Here is a 16,973-nt window from a genome sequence, read left to right on the forward strand (position 1 = left end):
ATAGGGGGCCTCTTGGTAGTTCCATCTCTCTCAGAAGTCTTTTTTTGGGGGGGGGGGTCCTAGGAGAAGGCATTCTCGATGGCAGCCCCTAGGTTTTGGAATTTCCTCTCCATAGGTACATATGACACCTTTACTATACAGCTTTCACTATACAGCAGATGCTGAAGATGCACTTTTTCACCCTGGCCTTACACATCTGAGATGTGTGTTTTCGGGTTGTTGTCCCGTCTCCCCTATTCTTGTGATGGTAATCTGCTTTGGCTGATTTTAATCTTGAATTAGAAATTGTTGTGACCTGTCCACCTGCCCCTGCCTGATGAAGGGCAGGTAATAAATCTGATACGAATAATATAGTAAGACTGAGCAGTTACAACAATATATCAGGAAACCAAATCCAGTTTTTGATAGTTGGTTAGGACCTGAGAGTTACTACTCCCAGGAACGCCCTCCTTTCACATGTCAAGGAGATAAAGAATTACACAACTTTTAGAAGACACCTGAAGGCAGCCCTGTATCTGGAGGTTTTTAATGTTTAATTATGTTTTTAGATATGCTGTAAGCTGCCCAGAGCAGCTGGGGAAACCCAGCCAGATGGATGGGGTATAAATAATAAAATTATTATTTATTATTATCACTAGGATCTGAGAAAACCAAATGACATAACAAGTTTACTGAGTGATCCTATGCATGCCTACTCAGATGTCATTCCCATTGACTTCAATGGGGCTTACTTCCAGGTAAATGGGCATAGGATCTTACAGCTGAAAGCACACAGATTTTCACCAAAACAGTGATTTTGCCAATTTGCCTCCAAAAGTCAAATAAACTGATAAACCAAAAGAGGACTCCCGCTATCAGGAATAAAGGTTCTGTAGCTCCTGGGTGCAAGAGCCTTGGCTTCGATTTATTGAAAGCAGGCTTCTCTCAGTTTAGTGTAACAGAATGTTTACTTTCATTCAAATTGTTTGGGTTTGGGTTTGTTTGTTTGTTTTTTTAACTCCTAAGCAATCTATCAGCGCACTAGACCAAGGGACCAGATGGAAGGAGGTAGAACTATCACATCAGTAGCCATCTGTTTGGCAATGTGCGAAATGTTATGTGTGTGAGAGAGTGGTACATGAATTAGTGGTTGAGTATGAGTAGGGTTATTTGTGAGGGAGTGAATGGGGAACAGGCACAGGAAGCAATATCCATGTGTAATAGCATATTTTTAAGTGATCATCATATGCATTATCTCAGCAGTTTCTACTGTCTTATCTCAGTGCCCAAAGGCAGGATGCTGAACCCAGTACATTTCTTTTCCCCCAGATGAGTCTTAGTAGATAGAAACACAGCACTGGATATCTATAGTAAGTTATGCACAGAAGGTGATAGAACAGTATAACTGCAGGCCACACTCATTAATTACCTATGGCAGTGATGGAAAGTGTGGTGGCGACCACAAGTGGCTTCTTTCACATATACATTCATCCCAGAAACGGAACATCTTCTTCAAAAGGCTGGTTTAAACCAGGACATGATCCAAAATGACACCAAAGCATTAAAAAAGGGCTAGTTCAAAATAAAACCTGAGCAACTTCTGCTGAAAGAGCTCGTCTTCATAAAAGGATAGTGTAAACTGAGGTTTGTAGTAGGGGACAGGTGTCAGGACTTGAGTCCACATGTTGTCCACAATCTGGAGATGCCAAGGCAGAGATTCAGCCTGTACACCACCATCAAAGTGAGAACAAAAAACATGCTTGGCCTGGCCATGAAAGAGGTTTCTTGAGCATCCATGGGCTAGAGATGAGCATGCAGTAAAGAAGAGGGTGGCATGTGATTGTGTCAGGCCCCGCCCACTCCCAAAATGCAGCCCCTGGGGGATTTCTACACGGGTGATCTGGGCCATCAGGCTGCACAAGGTTCTTCGCCCCTGAACTAACCCAATCATGTCTCAATGACTGGCAGCAGATCTGCAGGGGTTCATACAGGGATCTTCCTCAGCCTTACCTGGCAATGACAGGGACTGAACCTGAGGCCTGTTTGTGTGCTCTGCCCCTGACCTATGGCCCTCCTCTTTGCTCCACACCCAGGACTTGGCCCCTTGACAAGAGCCAGCCCTGACACCAGGGAAGAAGCACCTGGGGAGGCTGTTTCAACTCACCCCTGAATACCTTACCTGGCATGTGGACCATTCTGCAGTTGCAATTTTCCACCACATAGCGGGTCTCACAATCTATCCTGCACGCAGTGATGCTGTAGATGGGAAAGAAGTCCAGGCCAAAGTCTGAGGAGCGGCACTCACCCCATGGAGGCGGAAGGTATGTCAGCTGCAAGAGACAGAATATAGAAGGCTGTCTTTATTTCTTTTTTTTTAAAAAAAAACTATGAGGTGTAGAGGAGTGTTTTGAAATTGCGTTTTTCTATTAGACCAATACAGCTACCTTTGATTTTTGTGTGTCCCAGAGAATGATGAATCAAGCCATTCAGGAGCAGGGAGCAGATGTTTTATTACCTGAAGGTAGGATTTTGCTTTTTGAGAGTTACACTCCATCCAACCTGTGCAGACCTTTGGCTATATAGAATCAGTGCTCCCCCCCTCAAAAAATGTTTAGGGGGTACTCTCCTTTTCCTTCTCATATTGAAATACTGCCCCTCAATGAGGCCAAACTTAGATTCACAAAATGTTTAGGGGTATGCGTACCCCTGTATTCCCCCCCCAAAAGCACTGTATAGAATAAACTGAATTGAACATTGAACCTTCCATGATGACATCAACTGCATCCAACCATTAGGCAGTCCTCCCCACTTTGGCTTTTATTATTTTTTATGTCCTAAAATTAGTCTCCAGTTTTGCAAACATAAACCCTCCATGTTTCTCTACCTAGATACCTACCTAACAAGGAACATGCTAGGAGTACAGTATTGCCTAAGGTAGGAGACTGATCCAGGTAACTTCTGGGATTTATACTTTCCAAAATGGTGGATCTCTGCCCCAGCAATCTACAACCTGGCACAATGTTAAACTTGCATGATACCTACTAGAGCCTAAACCATGTCAAAGGTAAGTCCCACTTTCAGTAAGCTTACTCCCAGGAAACCTGCTGTAGGAGTGCAGCCCTAGCCTGTGATCTGTGATCTTTACACTCTGTCTAAAGATTGTGACTATTATTATTATTATTATTATTTCCTTCTAAAGCACTGCTTTAAGGTGATTTACACTTAAGATAATTATCAACAATTAAAAACCCATAAACGACGCTAAACACCTAACAAGTGGACACTCGTAGTCAAGATCCGTTTTTCCAGCTGGGAAAGCCTATCAGAACAAAAATGTCTTTGACTGCTTCCAGAAAGTGCAGGTTGTAGATGCCTGTCATATCTTGACAGGATTGCTATTCCACAGGCAGCCTTGCTAAAAGCCTTACTCTGAGTCACTGGGGAGTGTGGGGGCTTCTGAGATCTTTGGAAGCTGCAGGAGAAACTCTCCCACAGACCACAGTGTTCTACTGGGTGTATAGGGGATAAGGTGTTACCTGAAGTAACCTGTTCCGAGTTCTATGTAACACCCACAAGCAGGGTGATATATGGCAACCAGTCTGGGGTAGTGGTTAGAGTGTTGGGCTAGGACCTGGGAGATCAGGGCTCAAATCCCCATTCAGCCATGAAGCTTGCTGGGTGACCTTGGGCCAGTCACTGCCCCTCAGCCTAGCCTACCCCCTCAGGGTTGTTGTTGGGATTAAATAAAGAGGGGAGAACCATGTACGCCACTTGTTTTGAGAAAAAGGTGGGATATAAATGCAATAAACAAACAAATAAATGAAATCATTTACCCCCCACAAGCAACCTAACCACCACCTTCTGCACTGGCTGTAGCCTCCTGACCAACTCAACAGGAAGCTCCACAATGTGTTATTTGTGACTTCAATATCAAGCTGGATTTTTAAAAATCTCTCTCCCTCCCTCCCCACACCTTACAATGCTTAAACAGTGAGCCTGATGAAAGAGAATTTGCTCACTTTTTTTGCAACATATTGGTTTAACCCATATTAATGGTGTTGCCTGATGGTAGGATTTGAAAAGGACATAAATTATATAATGTAATCCTCATAAGCTACTATATCAACGTGGATCCTGGATTTCAAACGAAGCGTTGTTTTTAAAACACACACTCTCTCACACAAAACTCACGAGGTAGTGCTGAAGTGAGCATTTACACAAACTTGGATTCAGACTGGACCCAATGCATTTTGCTGCCTGAAGTGGAACAGGAAATGGCACCCCCCCCCCCAAAAGGTCAGGGTGCATACTAAAGATCAGGCAAATTAGTTTGGTATTTGATGCAAGAAAAGATCCAGCCCTGGGATTTTTTGATAAATGGTGGTGGTGGTGGTGGTGGTGGTGATAGCAACAAAATCCCATATGCGCTTCTCTCCACAGAAGTAAAAATATGCACAAAAAATGTGGCAAAGGCCACATCCACACCATACATTAAAAGAACATGTAGACTACTTTTAACAGTCATGGCTTCCCCCAAACGATCCTGGGAATCTAAGTTGGTTAAGGGTGCTGACCTCACAGACCTACTGTGCCCAGTACCCTTGTCAAATTATGCTTCCCAAGAGTCTCCATGACTGTTATATTGGTGGAAGTGCACTTTCAATGCATGGTGTGGATGTGAACTCAAAATCTACTACCTGAGGCAACTGCCTCACTCTGTCTAACAGTTGGGTCAGCATCATCCCAATTCCTCTCAGCTCCATAAATATGAGAGTTACTTCACCCCCAATTTCTTAAGGGCTAGAATGGCAGCCCTGGGCCTGTAATGAGACACCCCGACACCCCACACTTCTGGTTGGCTCAAGGCTCAAAGCCTGAATGTTTCTGGGGAGTCTCTTCAAGATAGAAGAATCAAGATTTTCTTTACGACAGTGACAAAACACCACCGGAGGGCCTCCACACCTCATTTGCGTTTTTCCACCAAGCTAATAGTGTGGCATCTGCCGTCGTTTAGTCATCTGGAGTGTGGAGCGACACCCATATGTTGCAGACAGCATGATAAAGGAGAATAAATAATTGCCATCTCTCCTGACCTCAGCGTCTGCACCAGCCCTGCTTCCACACAAATCTTCTAAGTTGTTTAAATTGCGCTCACAACATAGGTGATGGGATCGGAAATGATGGAATGATCACATATTCAGTTTCTGTGTTTCTCGCTTAGCCAGCCTTGGCTTTGAGCCACATCGCTTCCGAGCCGGCCCAATGTCTGTGGGGAAGGCGTAGATTGAATGCTTAATTACACGCCTTGATTGACAGAGGTGGGAAGAACAAGGTGTTTGCTTTGCTCTTGTAGCGAATGCACTGATGCACATGGTTCCTGGCGTTAGGCTGTGCCCAGGCCTGCACTTGAAGTGTGTATCCTTGATGTCCCTGAGGTCAGTTGCTCCCTGAGCTGGAGTAACAACCTGTCAATCAGGCAAAGGTAAAAGGCCCAGCCAATCCAAATGTTTCACACTGGCTGCCAATCAGAGGAGTTGGTACTGCAAAGCCCTGCTTCCTTCTACTCTATCCTCTACCTGGGCAAGCAAGAGGTCTTAAGAACATTCTAGTCATTCAATGACGATCTAGGAGGATGCAAATTAAGGGTGGTGAGGAGACATGGGCTGGGGAGAGTCCTGAGGTTTGGAGGGCCATTTAGTCCCCAGGCACAAGGTTCCCTCACCCTGTTACAGTGGGCCAAACTATGTGTCTCCCCTGACTGGCAGTGAATCTTCAAGGTCTCAGGCAATGAGAGGCCCTTCCTATCACCAACCTACCTACCACTTGGTAGGTAGCTTTCTGTATGAAACAAAGCATTAGCCTCTACTACTGCTGAGCTACAATTCTGAATATGTTGGTGGCCAAGCCTCACTGCCTTGGCCCAGCATTTTGGCCAGCCCTACCATTAGGTAGAGTTAGGCGGCCACATCAGATGGCATACACAGTGGGGTAGGGAGTGGCAACAAGGCAATGGAGGATAGAGTGTATATATCACATGGCCTGTCCTGGGTTCACCTGCTGCATCCAGGCAACATGAAAGACTCTGCTCCAACCCCAATATTGAAGGATGATTCAAATGGTCAGCTTCAGTGCATGGAAGGGGAGGGCTGCCAACTTGTCCTTTGCAAACTGTGTTGGCAAAATATCTTATCCTTGCTGCTAATGGCACTGTGGGTTGGATCAAGGGCTGTAGCTGGAAAGCATCTGCTTTGCATGCAGAAGGTCACAAATTTAATCCAAGGTATCTCCACTCAGTGCTGGGAAAGGTACCTTGCCTGAAACCTGGAGAGGTGCTGCCAGTCTGTGTAGTCTACAAGGGCCAGTGGCCACACATAAGGCAGCTTCTTGTTCTTATCAACCGAATTTGGAAACTTGCTATGGTGGCATTGTGCAAGTGGGATAAAGTAAGTAATCCTCTCTGCAGAGATAAGCCATTGAGAGGAAGGGGAGCATCACATCTCAGTTCTCACAGCCTCCAAGGTAGGCAACTTTTCCTCTGCTGACGGCTATCTACTCAGCTGCTTGCACGGGGAGGGAATCACACTGCCAAGCCCCCAAATAATTACTTTGCTTTTGCCATTGTGCTCCGATCAATGGGCCTCGCCATCTCCCTTGTCGTGTCTCAAGCAATCGCATTATCACCCGAGCGTGTCTCCATTAGCAGCATCTTAAACAAGCTTCGCGGAAAGAGAGATGAGAACAGAGACACACTTCATTTCCCTCAAAGCCGCTAGCTGGGGCTGAAGTGCTCTGTTCAGGTGGCATTTCAGGTGGTGAGGGGTGTGAGAGAGACCAAAGCCCTAATATGCTGGCTGGGGCTCATGGGAGATGCGGTTCAAAACATCTGGGGGGCACCAGGTTGGAAAAAGGCTGCCCATTTCCCAAGGCCCTTTCATTCTCCCTTCTGAAGAATTACACATTCCCATGGCTGGGCTGGACGACAGCTCAGTGGGGTCCTTAAAATAATAAGCAGTAATAACAAGCTAAATGGGACCTGCAACAAAATGTTGCAGCGCAGAGTGCTGCTGTTCAGGATTGTTAGCCACTTTGTTGCAGTCACCCTTCCCCATGCTCTGTTCTCCACAAATAGCCAGAGAGCGGGCCTTCTAGGGCCATTGAGCACACTCAGTTGTCGTGGGACAGTTGTTGAGGGTCATCAGATTGTGAATCTCTTTTAATATTTTTTTGTGCTTCTGCAAACCTTGAGGCTGCCCGAAGTCTGCTATTATATGTGGGCAGAGCCATTTTGGTTACACAAGCAATGGCACTCACAGCCTGAACATCAGCTGCAGCGGGGAAGACAAGAAACTGCCTTATACTGAGTCAGACTCATTATATCTACCTTAGTGCTGCCAACAGCAGGAGCACAGAACCTTTGCCCCTCCAGATGTTGCTGAACTACAACTCCCATCAGCTCCGCCATGCATGGCTGATGGCCAGGGATGATGGGGGTTGTCCTTCAACAACCTCCAAAGGGTCAAAGTTTCTCCATGTCTGGTTCATGTTGACTGGCATCAGTTCTTCAGGGCTTCCAGCAGGGGTCTCTCCCAGCCACTCCTGGAGATGCCAGAGAATGAGAACCTGGGGCCTTCCGCATGCAAAGCAGAAGCTCTGCCACTAAGCTATGAATAATAAAATTATAATTATACAATTATAATTACTTAGCATTTATATGGCTTATCTTAACACGTTCAAAGTGCTTTGCATATGATAAAAAGTAGGTGATAACCAGTTTGTGGGCCATTGACCAGCCTTGCCGCTTTCTCTGTGGGATCTGGCATCAGACCAGAATGTGACACCCACTGCCCAAAAGGCATTTCCAACACCTATCAATTCCCCATCACACCAAGTGTCAACCTACTAAATCCAGGACTCACACACACTGTGGAGACATGGCCTGCAAAGCAAACTACCGGTAACTTCAGATGACTTAAGAGAGACTCTGAAAACACTGCAGCACCTCTATACATCTGTCACTTATTTGGCTTCCCTGGGGGTGAGTTGAGGCAATGAATAAATAATTTATTTATTTTTGAATACCGACTGGCGAACAGCAGCCCCTTACTCTGCCCACAATGGCCCAAGTCCCTGCCTCCTTGGCTACCCAAATCTTTCTCGAGATTATCATCCAATCCTATTCCAAAGTCTCTGAGCGGTTTAACATTTAAAAGCAAATTTCAGGAGAGAATAATACAGGACTTCTAGTGCGTTTACATCCTACGTTTTAATTACTGTGTTGTTTTAACAGGACTGTTTTGGTGTGCATTTTAATTACGGAGGCTTATATTTTAACACTTCTGCAACTGGGTTTTTATTCTTGCAAACCGCTTAGAAGCCTAACTGCATATTAAGCAGCACATAAATAAATAACTAAAGCAACAACAACCCACAGATAAATAAGGCAAAATTTCCCTGTAGAAATAATCCAGTATTAACGTCCCAACTCTTCCCAAGTACAACCCCACACTATCTTCTGAGCCCACATTAACATGGACCTTCTCTCACAGTCCTGGAGTCGTATCTCTATCTCATAACACCCCACCCATTTCTGCCCCTCCAGAGTTGAGGCCCTCTCTCTCTCCTTATCAAGTTATCTTAACTGCATGCTGTCCACAAACCTGTATAATGTGCCTCAATTCTTTTTTTTTCTTTTAATAAGGATGTTCAGCTTTGGGAGAGGGCTACTGGGTTAGGTCTCAGTCCCTGAGTTAGGCTGGGACAAGACCACACAACATGGTCCACTGCAGGCTCAGGTTCACAACATGATCACACCAGCGGGTGGCGCTTTGGTCTAAACCACCGAGCCTCTTGAGCTTGCTGATCCTAAGGTCAGCAGTTTGAATCCACACAACAGGGTGAGCTCCTGTTGCTTTGTCCCAGCTCCTGCCAACCTAGCAGTTTGAAAGCATACCAGCGTGAGTCGATAAACAGGTACCGCTGGTGGGAAGGTAAATGGTGTTTCTGTGCGCTCTGGCTACTGTCACAGTGTTCCATTGCGCCAGATGCGGTTTTGTCATGCTGGCCACATGACCCAGAAAGTTGTCTGAGAACAAATGGCCTGAAAGCGGAGATGAGCGCTGCACCTTTACTTTTTACCTAGCACCAGACAGTAACAAGGGTAGTCCCAAGTCAAAGTAAAATTTAAGGCAGATGTCAGCAGTAGGAAGATCTGTCAGAAGACAGGGCAAAGTCAGACTGAAGGAGTAAGGAGCTGTACCCTGCTGACCTCAACTGAAGGTTTATAAGGCCTGGGCTCCCAGATCCCACCCCAATTCAGCTGCAGGTGTTTTGCAATAATCTTTTACTGTTGATGAATGCATTTACTCCCAAGGAACCCAAGTAGAGTGGTAAATAATAAAATAAAATAAAATAAAATAAGAATAAGAATAAACAACACTGTGCTCTTTCACCAAGCAGCTGCCTGAAACTGGACCTTCTGTAGCTGATTCTCTCCCTCTGGCTTGATCAGAGGCTCCTCTGCCAACAGGTGAGATAGGAAATAGCTTGAGAATGCTTCTGGGGCATCTCCTGGAGCCAGGCCTGGTCATGTCTTCCCCTGGAAAAACCTGGGGTTTTCTGGATCAGTGCTGTAGTTTGGGGGCTCGGTCTGCTCTCCTAGGTCCTCTGGCTCTGGGCAGTCTGTCTCTCCAATGAAGTATTTGTTGTCTTGGGCTGGGTCAGGAAAGCTTTCAATTAACAACAACCGCGCCTTGGATTAACCTCATTGGCTACCATGGGGCTCAGCATGGCAACTCTTTTGAGTTGAGAAGTGGTAGTGATGAGGTGGTACTTAACCCTTTCCCCAGCCACATTTCTCTGCATGAAGCTACCTTCCACAAGTGACTTCTCCCACCCCTGTGCTCCGGGATATTTCATATGAGCACCTGCACATAGTGTGCAATAAGCTCCACATCCATACCACCCCCATGAAGAGTGTTCTCATCACTTTCCCACACCCATTCACAGCACAATCTCGGCTCATTCACAGCACATTAGCTTTTCACTGAGAGCGCTACTTCTCACCCTCTTCATTACATGCCACCTTTTGTCATGATTTCAGGGTGGTTCAAAAACAACCTCTGTCCTATACATTATATGCAAACGTGTGTGTTACAGCCCAGAATTCAATTTTTTTGAAAAAGGAAAGAAAGAAAATAAGCTTCAGGAGGGAGCAAGTGAGAGCGGAAGAGTGATGCTGCTCTTTCCATGCTCCAAATAGCTTCTGTCTTGCTGCTCCTCTCTCCAACATTTCTACTGCAGCACATCCACAGAACAAATTTAAAGCACAAGCCTTCCCCCAAGGAATCCTGGGAACTGCAGTTTAAGGGTACTGGGAATTGTAGGTCTGTAAGGGGTAAATTACAGTACCCAGGACTATTTGGAGGAAGCCATGTGTTTTAAATGTGTAGCGTGGATGCCAGGGGCGGAGCAAGGGGGGCGGTTGGGGCAGGCCACCCCGGATACCGCCCTGGGTGGGTGACACTGTCAGGGCGGGCCTCACCCCCGCGATCGGCGCTGGCGCGGGAACTTTTAAAAGGCTGCAATGCGTGAACTGTTCACACACTGCAGCCTTAAAAGTTGCCATGCCACTGGTTGGAAGGGGTGCTGGCTGCTCGCGCCCGCCATCTTGGGTGGACTGCGCATGTCCACCCAAGATGGCAGGCGCGAGCAGCCAGCACCCCTTCCAACCGGCGCCGCGGCAACTTTTAAGGCAGTACACTGCCGGCGGGCCAGCTCCAGACGGGCTTGCTTGGGGCTCTCCTGCTGGCGGCCTGCTGCTGGCAGGCCCTGAGCAAGCCCATCCGGGGCTCACCCTCCGGCAGCGAGCCGCTCCCAGCACGCAGGCTCACGATGCATGCGTTGTACGCTGCGCCTGCGCACTGGGAGTGGCGCCCTGCCAGTGGGCCAGCCCCGGACGGTCTTGCTCGGGGCTTTCCTGCCGATGGCGCGCCACTATGGAGCGCTGCGTGCTGATGACGGGCTCTGAGCAAGCCTGTCCGGGGCTCACCCGCTGGCAGCAAGCCACTCCCAACGTGCAGGCGTAGCGTGCGCACGCCACATGAGTCGTATGCTGCACCTCCACACTGGGAGCGGCGCTCTGCCGGCGGGCCAGCCCTGGACGGGCTTGCTTGGGGCTTTCCTGCTGGCAGCGTGCCGCTACGGAGCGCTGCGCACCACTGGCGGGCCCCGAGCAAGCCTGCCCGGGGCCCACCTGCCTGGGGCTCACCCCCGGGTGCTTCCGGGTTTGCCGCCCCGGGTAGCCGGGTGCCTTCCTCCGCCCCTGGTGGATGCAACCTGTATGTTTTCAAGCTGGTGGGTGGAGGGGGGAACTTGGAACAAGAAAATGATAGGCAAGGAATGGGTTAATCACCCTTCCTCCCTGCTTCTCCACTTTCAATTGCCCACCCCCTCCTGAAGCTATTTTTTCCAAAAACAGTAACAAGCATAAAGGATCTAATATGCATGTTCTGCATACCACTGTGCAATTAGCTCCTTCACAAGTGGCATGTTTCTGCTGTAGCCCATCATTCTTCACCCCCATAGAGAGTTATGATTCTGATGCCTCTGAACACCAATTGTTGGGAACTGCAGGTGTTGTTGCACTCATGTCCTGCTTGTGGGCTTCCTATAGGCATCTGGTCAGCCACTGTGAGAGCAGGATGCTGAACCAGGCAGGCCATTGGCCCAATCCAGCAGGAGCTTCTCTTATGTTGTTGGCTTCTGCACGCTGCCATGCCTGGACCACAGAAGGGAGCTGTTTGCTTGTCACTCCCTTCCCTCAAAGTTGCGAGCAGACAGCCTTTGCCTTTTGCTCAGAAGTGAAATAATGGTGAGAAAATTGTGTTCGTTAATGAGACACTGGATGGGATCACACAAGAAGCGTTGCTTCTGCGCTTGTTAAGGCATTCAAAAGCATCCTTCGCACACCTCTCAGCATGCCGTTCAGGCTGTCATTCTCTGTGGCACAGAGCTATTGGAAGCAAAGCAAGTTCCCTCTTCCTCTCTTCTAAGCATCTCCCAAGGAAGGCAGCTCACGAGGTTCTTTTGAATTTGCTCCCTTCACACCTCCTTCTCTATGGGGAATTTAACATAATGTGTCTTGCCAAAATCAGCTTTGCTGCACAGACCAGAGACGGCCGGTTTATACAAGTTGCAGAATCAAAGTGGTGACCGGTTCTTGAATTGAATCACTGCAGGATGCAATGGGGGGTTGTGTGCCTGAATGTTCCCCCAACCCAAAATATCTCCCCACAGATGTAAATATAGCATGTCAGAGAATAGATTCATGCCCAAGATGTTATTTTTCCATGTACAGATACATTTTTTCTTTCTTTCTTCTTTGCAGGATGCCATTCAAACCTGCCCCAACCTAGTACACACCTTGAGATGATATAGTGTGAGAAAACAATATGATATTCTGCCGAGGGTCTAAACCAGGCATAGGCAAACTCGCCCTCCAGATGTTTTGGGACTACAACTCCCATCATCCCTAGCTAACAGGACCAATGGTCAGGGATGATGGGAGTTGTAGTCCCAAAACATCTGGAGGGCCAATTTTGCCTATGCCTGTTGGAGATGATGGATAATGGAGATGAGGATCACAAAGGAGCTTGAGGTAGATGAAAGGCTCTCTGCCCCTGATGCTGATGCAACACCTGTGGCCTGGCAGATGCTGTTGGACTCCAACTCCCATCAGCCCCAGCCAACATGGCCAATGCTCAGTAATGATGGGAGTTGGAGTCCAGCAATACCTGGAGGGCTACAGCTTCTCTAAAGCTGCCTTGCTAAGAACACAGGAAGACCCCACTGGACCAAGCCAGTGGCCCGTCTACCCCAGCATGTGGTTCTCACAGTGGCCAACCAGATGCCTGTGAGAAGCCTGCAAGCAGGACTCAAGCACGAGAGCACTGTCCCCTCCCGTGTTTTCCAGAAACTGGTATTCAGAAACACTGCTGCCTCCAAATGTGACTGGCTGGTAACACCACTCATTTTACCCAGTCCTTCCATTGCTGCTGCTTTCCCCAATCCCTGCTTCTCTGCCCTTCATTATGGTTTGTCCTGTGCCCCACAGCATCCTAGTGAACTGACAGGCAGCTGCTGCTGTCATTCACTCCTCTTCCACCACCGCTGCCCTTGAGCCAATGTGGCAGCAGCAATGGCAGCTTCTCCTCCTTCTCTTTTTCTCACTGTGAGGAAGGGGGTCATTCCTCAAAGTGTGGAATGAGGGTGCAGGTGCCCTGGGGAGCCCTGCAGGAGCTGGGGCGGTGGAAGCCATTGAGTTAATGGGCTAGTGAGTGGGTGTCTTGCACCACCCCCATTATAATCCACCACCCTACTGTTTGAGGCAATTGCCTCAGTTTGCCTAATGGCCCTAGCCTCCCTCCCTCTATTCATCTACCGTCTTTGTTCTTTTCTTTCAAGTCCCTCCTCTCAAAGGACAATGCACACATTATGTAAGGGAGGGGTGATGTCATGACCCCAGTGTCAAGACACAGAGTCGGAAGCTGCAGAGTCCCGGGCTAAAGAGCCAGACCAAGTATCTAACCCTGAGCCTGGTGCTGGTGAGCAGAGGTCACCCGGCATGCTGAGTGAGGCTTTGAACCAGGGATTAGCAAACTTTTTCAGCAGCGGGCCGGTCCACTGTCCCTCAGACCTTGTGGGGGGGCAAGAGTATATTTTTTGGGGGGAAATGAATGAATTCCTATGCCCACAAATAACCCAGAGATGCATTGTAAATAAAAGCACACATTCTACTCATGCAAATACACCAGGCAGGCCTCACAACTACTCTTGTAAAAACAGGCTGATTTTTGGACTGTCTGCAGGCCAGATTTAGAAAGCAATTGGGTCAGATCTGGCCCCTGGGCCTTAGTTTGCCTACCCATGCTTTGAACCCTGGTCTACCCAGGTCCTGGTCTGGCCCTCTATAACCACTGCCCCACACCAGCTCTCGTCTGCCCAGTGTAGGCCTTCTGGGCCAGAATCCCAATTTCCACTTCTCTCTCTCCACCCCACCCCCAAGAAATCAGCCCGCAGCATCCCAGGATCTTTTCCTTTTTTCCTCAGGACCTGAACATTCACCAGGATGAGTCTCTGAGGCACACTTCAGCCATCCTCCCCAATATTGCCACAGCATCTCTAACCTGTTGCTTAATTGAAGCCTCTTAAATTTTTATGGCCAAATTGGCAGAAATGGCTGCTTTAGGGAACATTTCATCTTCTTTAACATGCCTGCCTTTGGCGGAATAACGAGGAGCAATAGAAGAAAGGTTTCCCGAGCCCAGGCGTTCGTTCCTTTTGTAACTGGTGTGGACAGTTTGCACCCCCAACAACGTATTTGTTTTGTTTTTGAGCAGGAGGCTTTTATCAGCATTCTTCCTTAGTTGCTTTTATCAGGCAAGCCCCGTGGGCTGCTTTGCTCTGGTTTGTGGGTGGTGGAGTAGGAGCACTTAGCGAGGTTTACACACACACACACACACACACACACACACACTGCTCCTCCTGTGTGGAAATTGTTTTGTCCTTTTCTGCCCCCCTCTCCCCCTTGTTAGAAGTAATGAGGACAAGCTGTGCCAGGGACAGAAGAAAACAACAGCCTCACACAGCATGCCAGACGCAGCCCAGACACGACTTGCTCCTCGTTCTGCATGTCCCTGAGCTGGCCATGAGAAGACAGAGGAAGCCAGAAGCTCTTCAACGTGATATACAGGTAGGTGCTGGAGAGAGAGTACACTGGAAACTTGGGGATATTTTCACATGAAGGTTACAGCAGTCTGCACCTACATTTCTTGAATTCATCATCATCATCATCATCTTCTTCATCATCATCATCATTAATACTTCAAATCTGAAAATCTCTTTATAACAAAAATGGATTGGTCAGAACACTCGTTCTGCCGCAGGTGCCTCTCTTGTGCTTCCTTCCTCCGTGTGATCACATGAACATAAATAATGAGAGGCTCAAAGGCAGGGATGGGGAACCTGTGGCCCTCCGTAGGTGTCAGTGGACTCCAGCTCCCATCATCCCAGACCACCCTGGCTGGGGCTGATGGGAGCTGGAGTCCAACAACATATGGAGCAGGATGGTGCAACACATGGCCTCAATTTTTTGGTGGTCCCTGGCAACATTTGATGCCCCCGCCTCAGGCTGCTTTCCCAAATCTGGGTAAGTGAAGCGCTGGGCTTTGGGACAGAGGTATGAAAGCTCTGACAAGGTCCTAGAGTCCTCCCTTTCTCCTTCCCAAAGCCTAATTAGTGCTTTCTCAGCTTTGGAAAGAAAGTGGGAGGGCTCTAAGACCCTGCCAGAGCCTTGTGTCTCCTTCACAAAGCCCAGTGCGTTGCCTTAAGCTGGCTTTGGGAAGGCAGCACAAGGGCTGGGGCTGGGGGTGTCAATATTTGCCCTCCTGCACCCCCACCAAACTAGGCAGTGTGGGTTACGTGCCAAAGAGCAGGAAGCTCTTGGGAACTGCAGCTCTGTGAGGGGACTAGGGCTCACAGAAGAATTCTCAGTACCCTTAACCAACTGCAGTTTCCAGGATTTTTTGGGGGGGGGGTGGTGGAGTTGTGGCTGTTCAAAGTGGTATGATGCTGCTTTAAATGTATAATGAAGAAGGGGTTTGGTCATTTCCTGCAACAGAGTACAGCTTAAAGCTTTTCTCGAACATTCATAGCCTCATCTGCCATTGTCTTTTCCTGGTGCCTCTTTCTTCCTTCTCTGCTCTCTTTGCCTGGGAAGCCTCCCCGCTTCTCATATCACCCAGCCCCTGCACTGCCCCCTGTTGTGCTGGCCCCAAGGGTTTGTCCATGAAGCGAGGTCCACGTCCAGTCCTGGGTCTAGGGGTCCAAAGGAGGTCAATCCGGCGGGGAGCAAGGCAGGGAGCAGGTCAAGGTCCAAGGCAGGTTCAGGCACAAGGTTGCAGGTTGAGCACACGCTTGCAACTAAGTTGCTCACGCAACTTGGGCTGGGTCTGGCTGGCTTTTATCTGGCCCTATGCTTAGGGCCGCCCCGATCCTCTGGAGACTCGCCTCTCCTCCGGGCCTGGAGGCGAGCACTCCTCCTGCAGACACTTAACTCCCTTCGCCTCTCTGCCCTGAGCCTCTGTAGCTCAGGAGAGGCTGGTGGGTTACTGGACCCAGGGGATGCCTCAGCTTCCTCTGAAGAGGCTGGGAGTGGAGCACCTGCAGGCAATGGGTCCTCCCTCCCATCAGGAGCCAGAGCAGACTCTGCTGATGCCTGCACCTGGGGATCCAGCACAGGTGGGGATCCTTCAGGCTCAAGCCCTGGCCCCGGCTCAGCTGGTTCTGGAGGCGGGGAATCCTGTGCAGGCTGGGATCCCTCAGGTTCAGCATCAGAGTCTGACTCCCAGGCCATCACACCATCCCCCCTCCCAGGCCTCCCCCTCAACTGAGGGGCCGGACCAGGCTTGCTGGGGTAAGCTGCATGGAAATCACGGAGGCAGGCAGGTGCGTGGACGTTTTCCACTGGTTCCCATGAACGATCCTCAGGCCCATACCCCTTCCAGTCGATGAGGTATTGGAGCTTCCCCCTGCGGTATCGTGAGTCGAGAATGCGCTCCACCTCGTACTCAGGCTCCCCCTCAACCAAAACTGGCTGCGGTCGTGGATTGTCTGGGTGGAACTCGTCGGGCGGGGCGACTGGACTAAGTAGGGACCGGTGGAATACTGGGTGAACCTTGAGTGATGGAGGTAACTGGAGGCGAAACGCCACCGGTGACACCTGCGCAGTGATGGTGAATGGGCCGGCAAACCGTGCATCCAGCTTTCGTGAGGGCCGAGAAGGATGCAGGTGACGGGTAGAGAGCCACACCCGATCGCCAACATGGAGTTCTGGCCCCTCCTGACGATGTCGGTCAGCTTGGGCCTTGTATGCGTCCTTGGCCTGGCGCAGTTGCTCCATCAATAATTGTTGCTGGGACTGAAGCTCCTGAAGCCAG

The 16,973-nt window shown here is 49.1% G+C and overlaps 1 protein-coding gene across 3 annotated transcripts in view; it reads right to left on the reverse strand.

Moving 5' to 3' along the window:
• LOC117058281 (acid-sensing ion channel 2) overlaps positions 1-16,973 on the reverse strand; it is a 386,757-nt gene that overhangs the window by 16,819 nt on the left and 352,965 nt on the right. For all 3 annotated transcript variants that reach the window (XR_004427853.1, XR_004427852.1, XM_033169345.1), the window contains exon 4: positions 2,159-2,309. Coding sequence is in view for 1 of the 3 variants with exons in the window: in XM_033169345.1 (XP_033025236.1) it covers positions 2,159-2,309 (151 nt within the window). In the remaining 2 variants the exon portion in view is untranslated. The remainder of the gene's footprint in view (positions 1-2,158; positions 2,310-16,973) is intronic.

The sequence above is a fragment of the Lacerta agilis genome, chromosome 14, assembly GCF_009819535.1.
Source record: "Lacerta agilis isolate rLacAgi1 chromosome 14, rLacAgi1.pri, whole genome shotgun sequence".
Classification (NCBI taxonomy): domain Eukaryota; kingdom Metazoa; phylum Chordata; class Lepidosauria; order Squamata; family Lacertidae; genus Lacerta; species Lacerta agilis.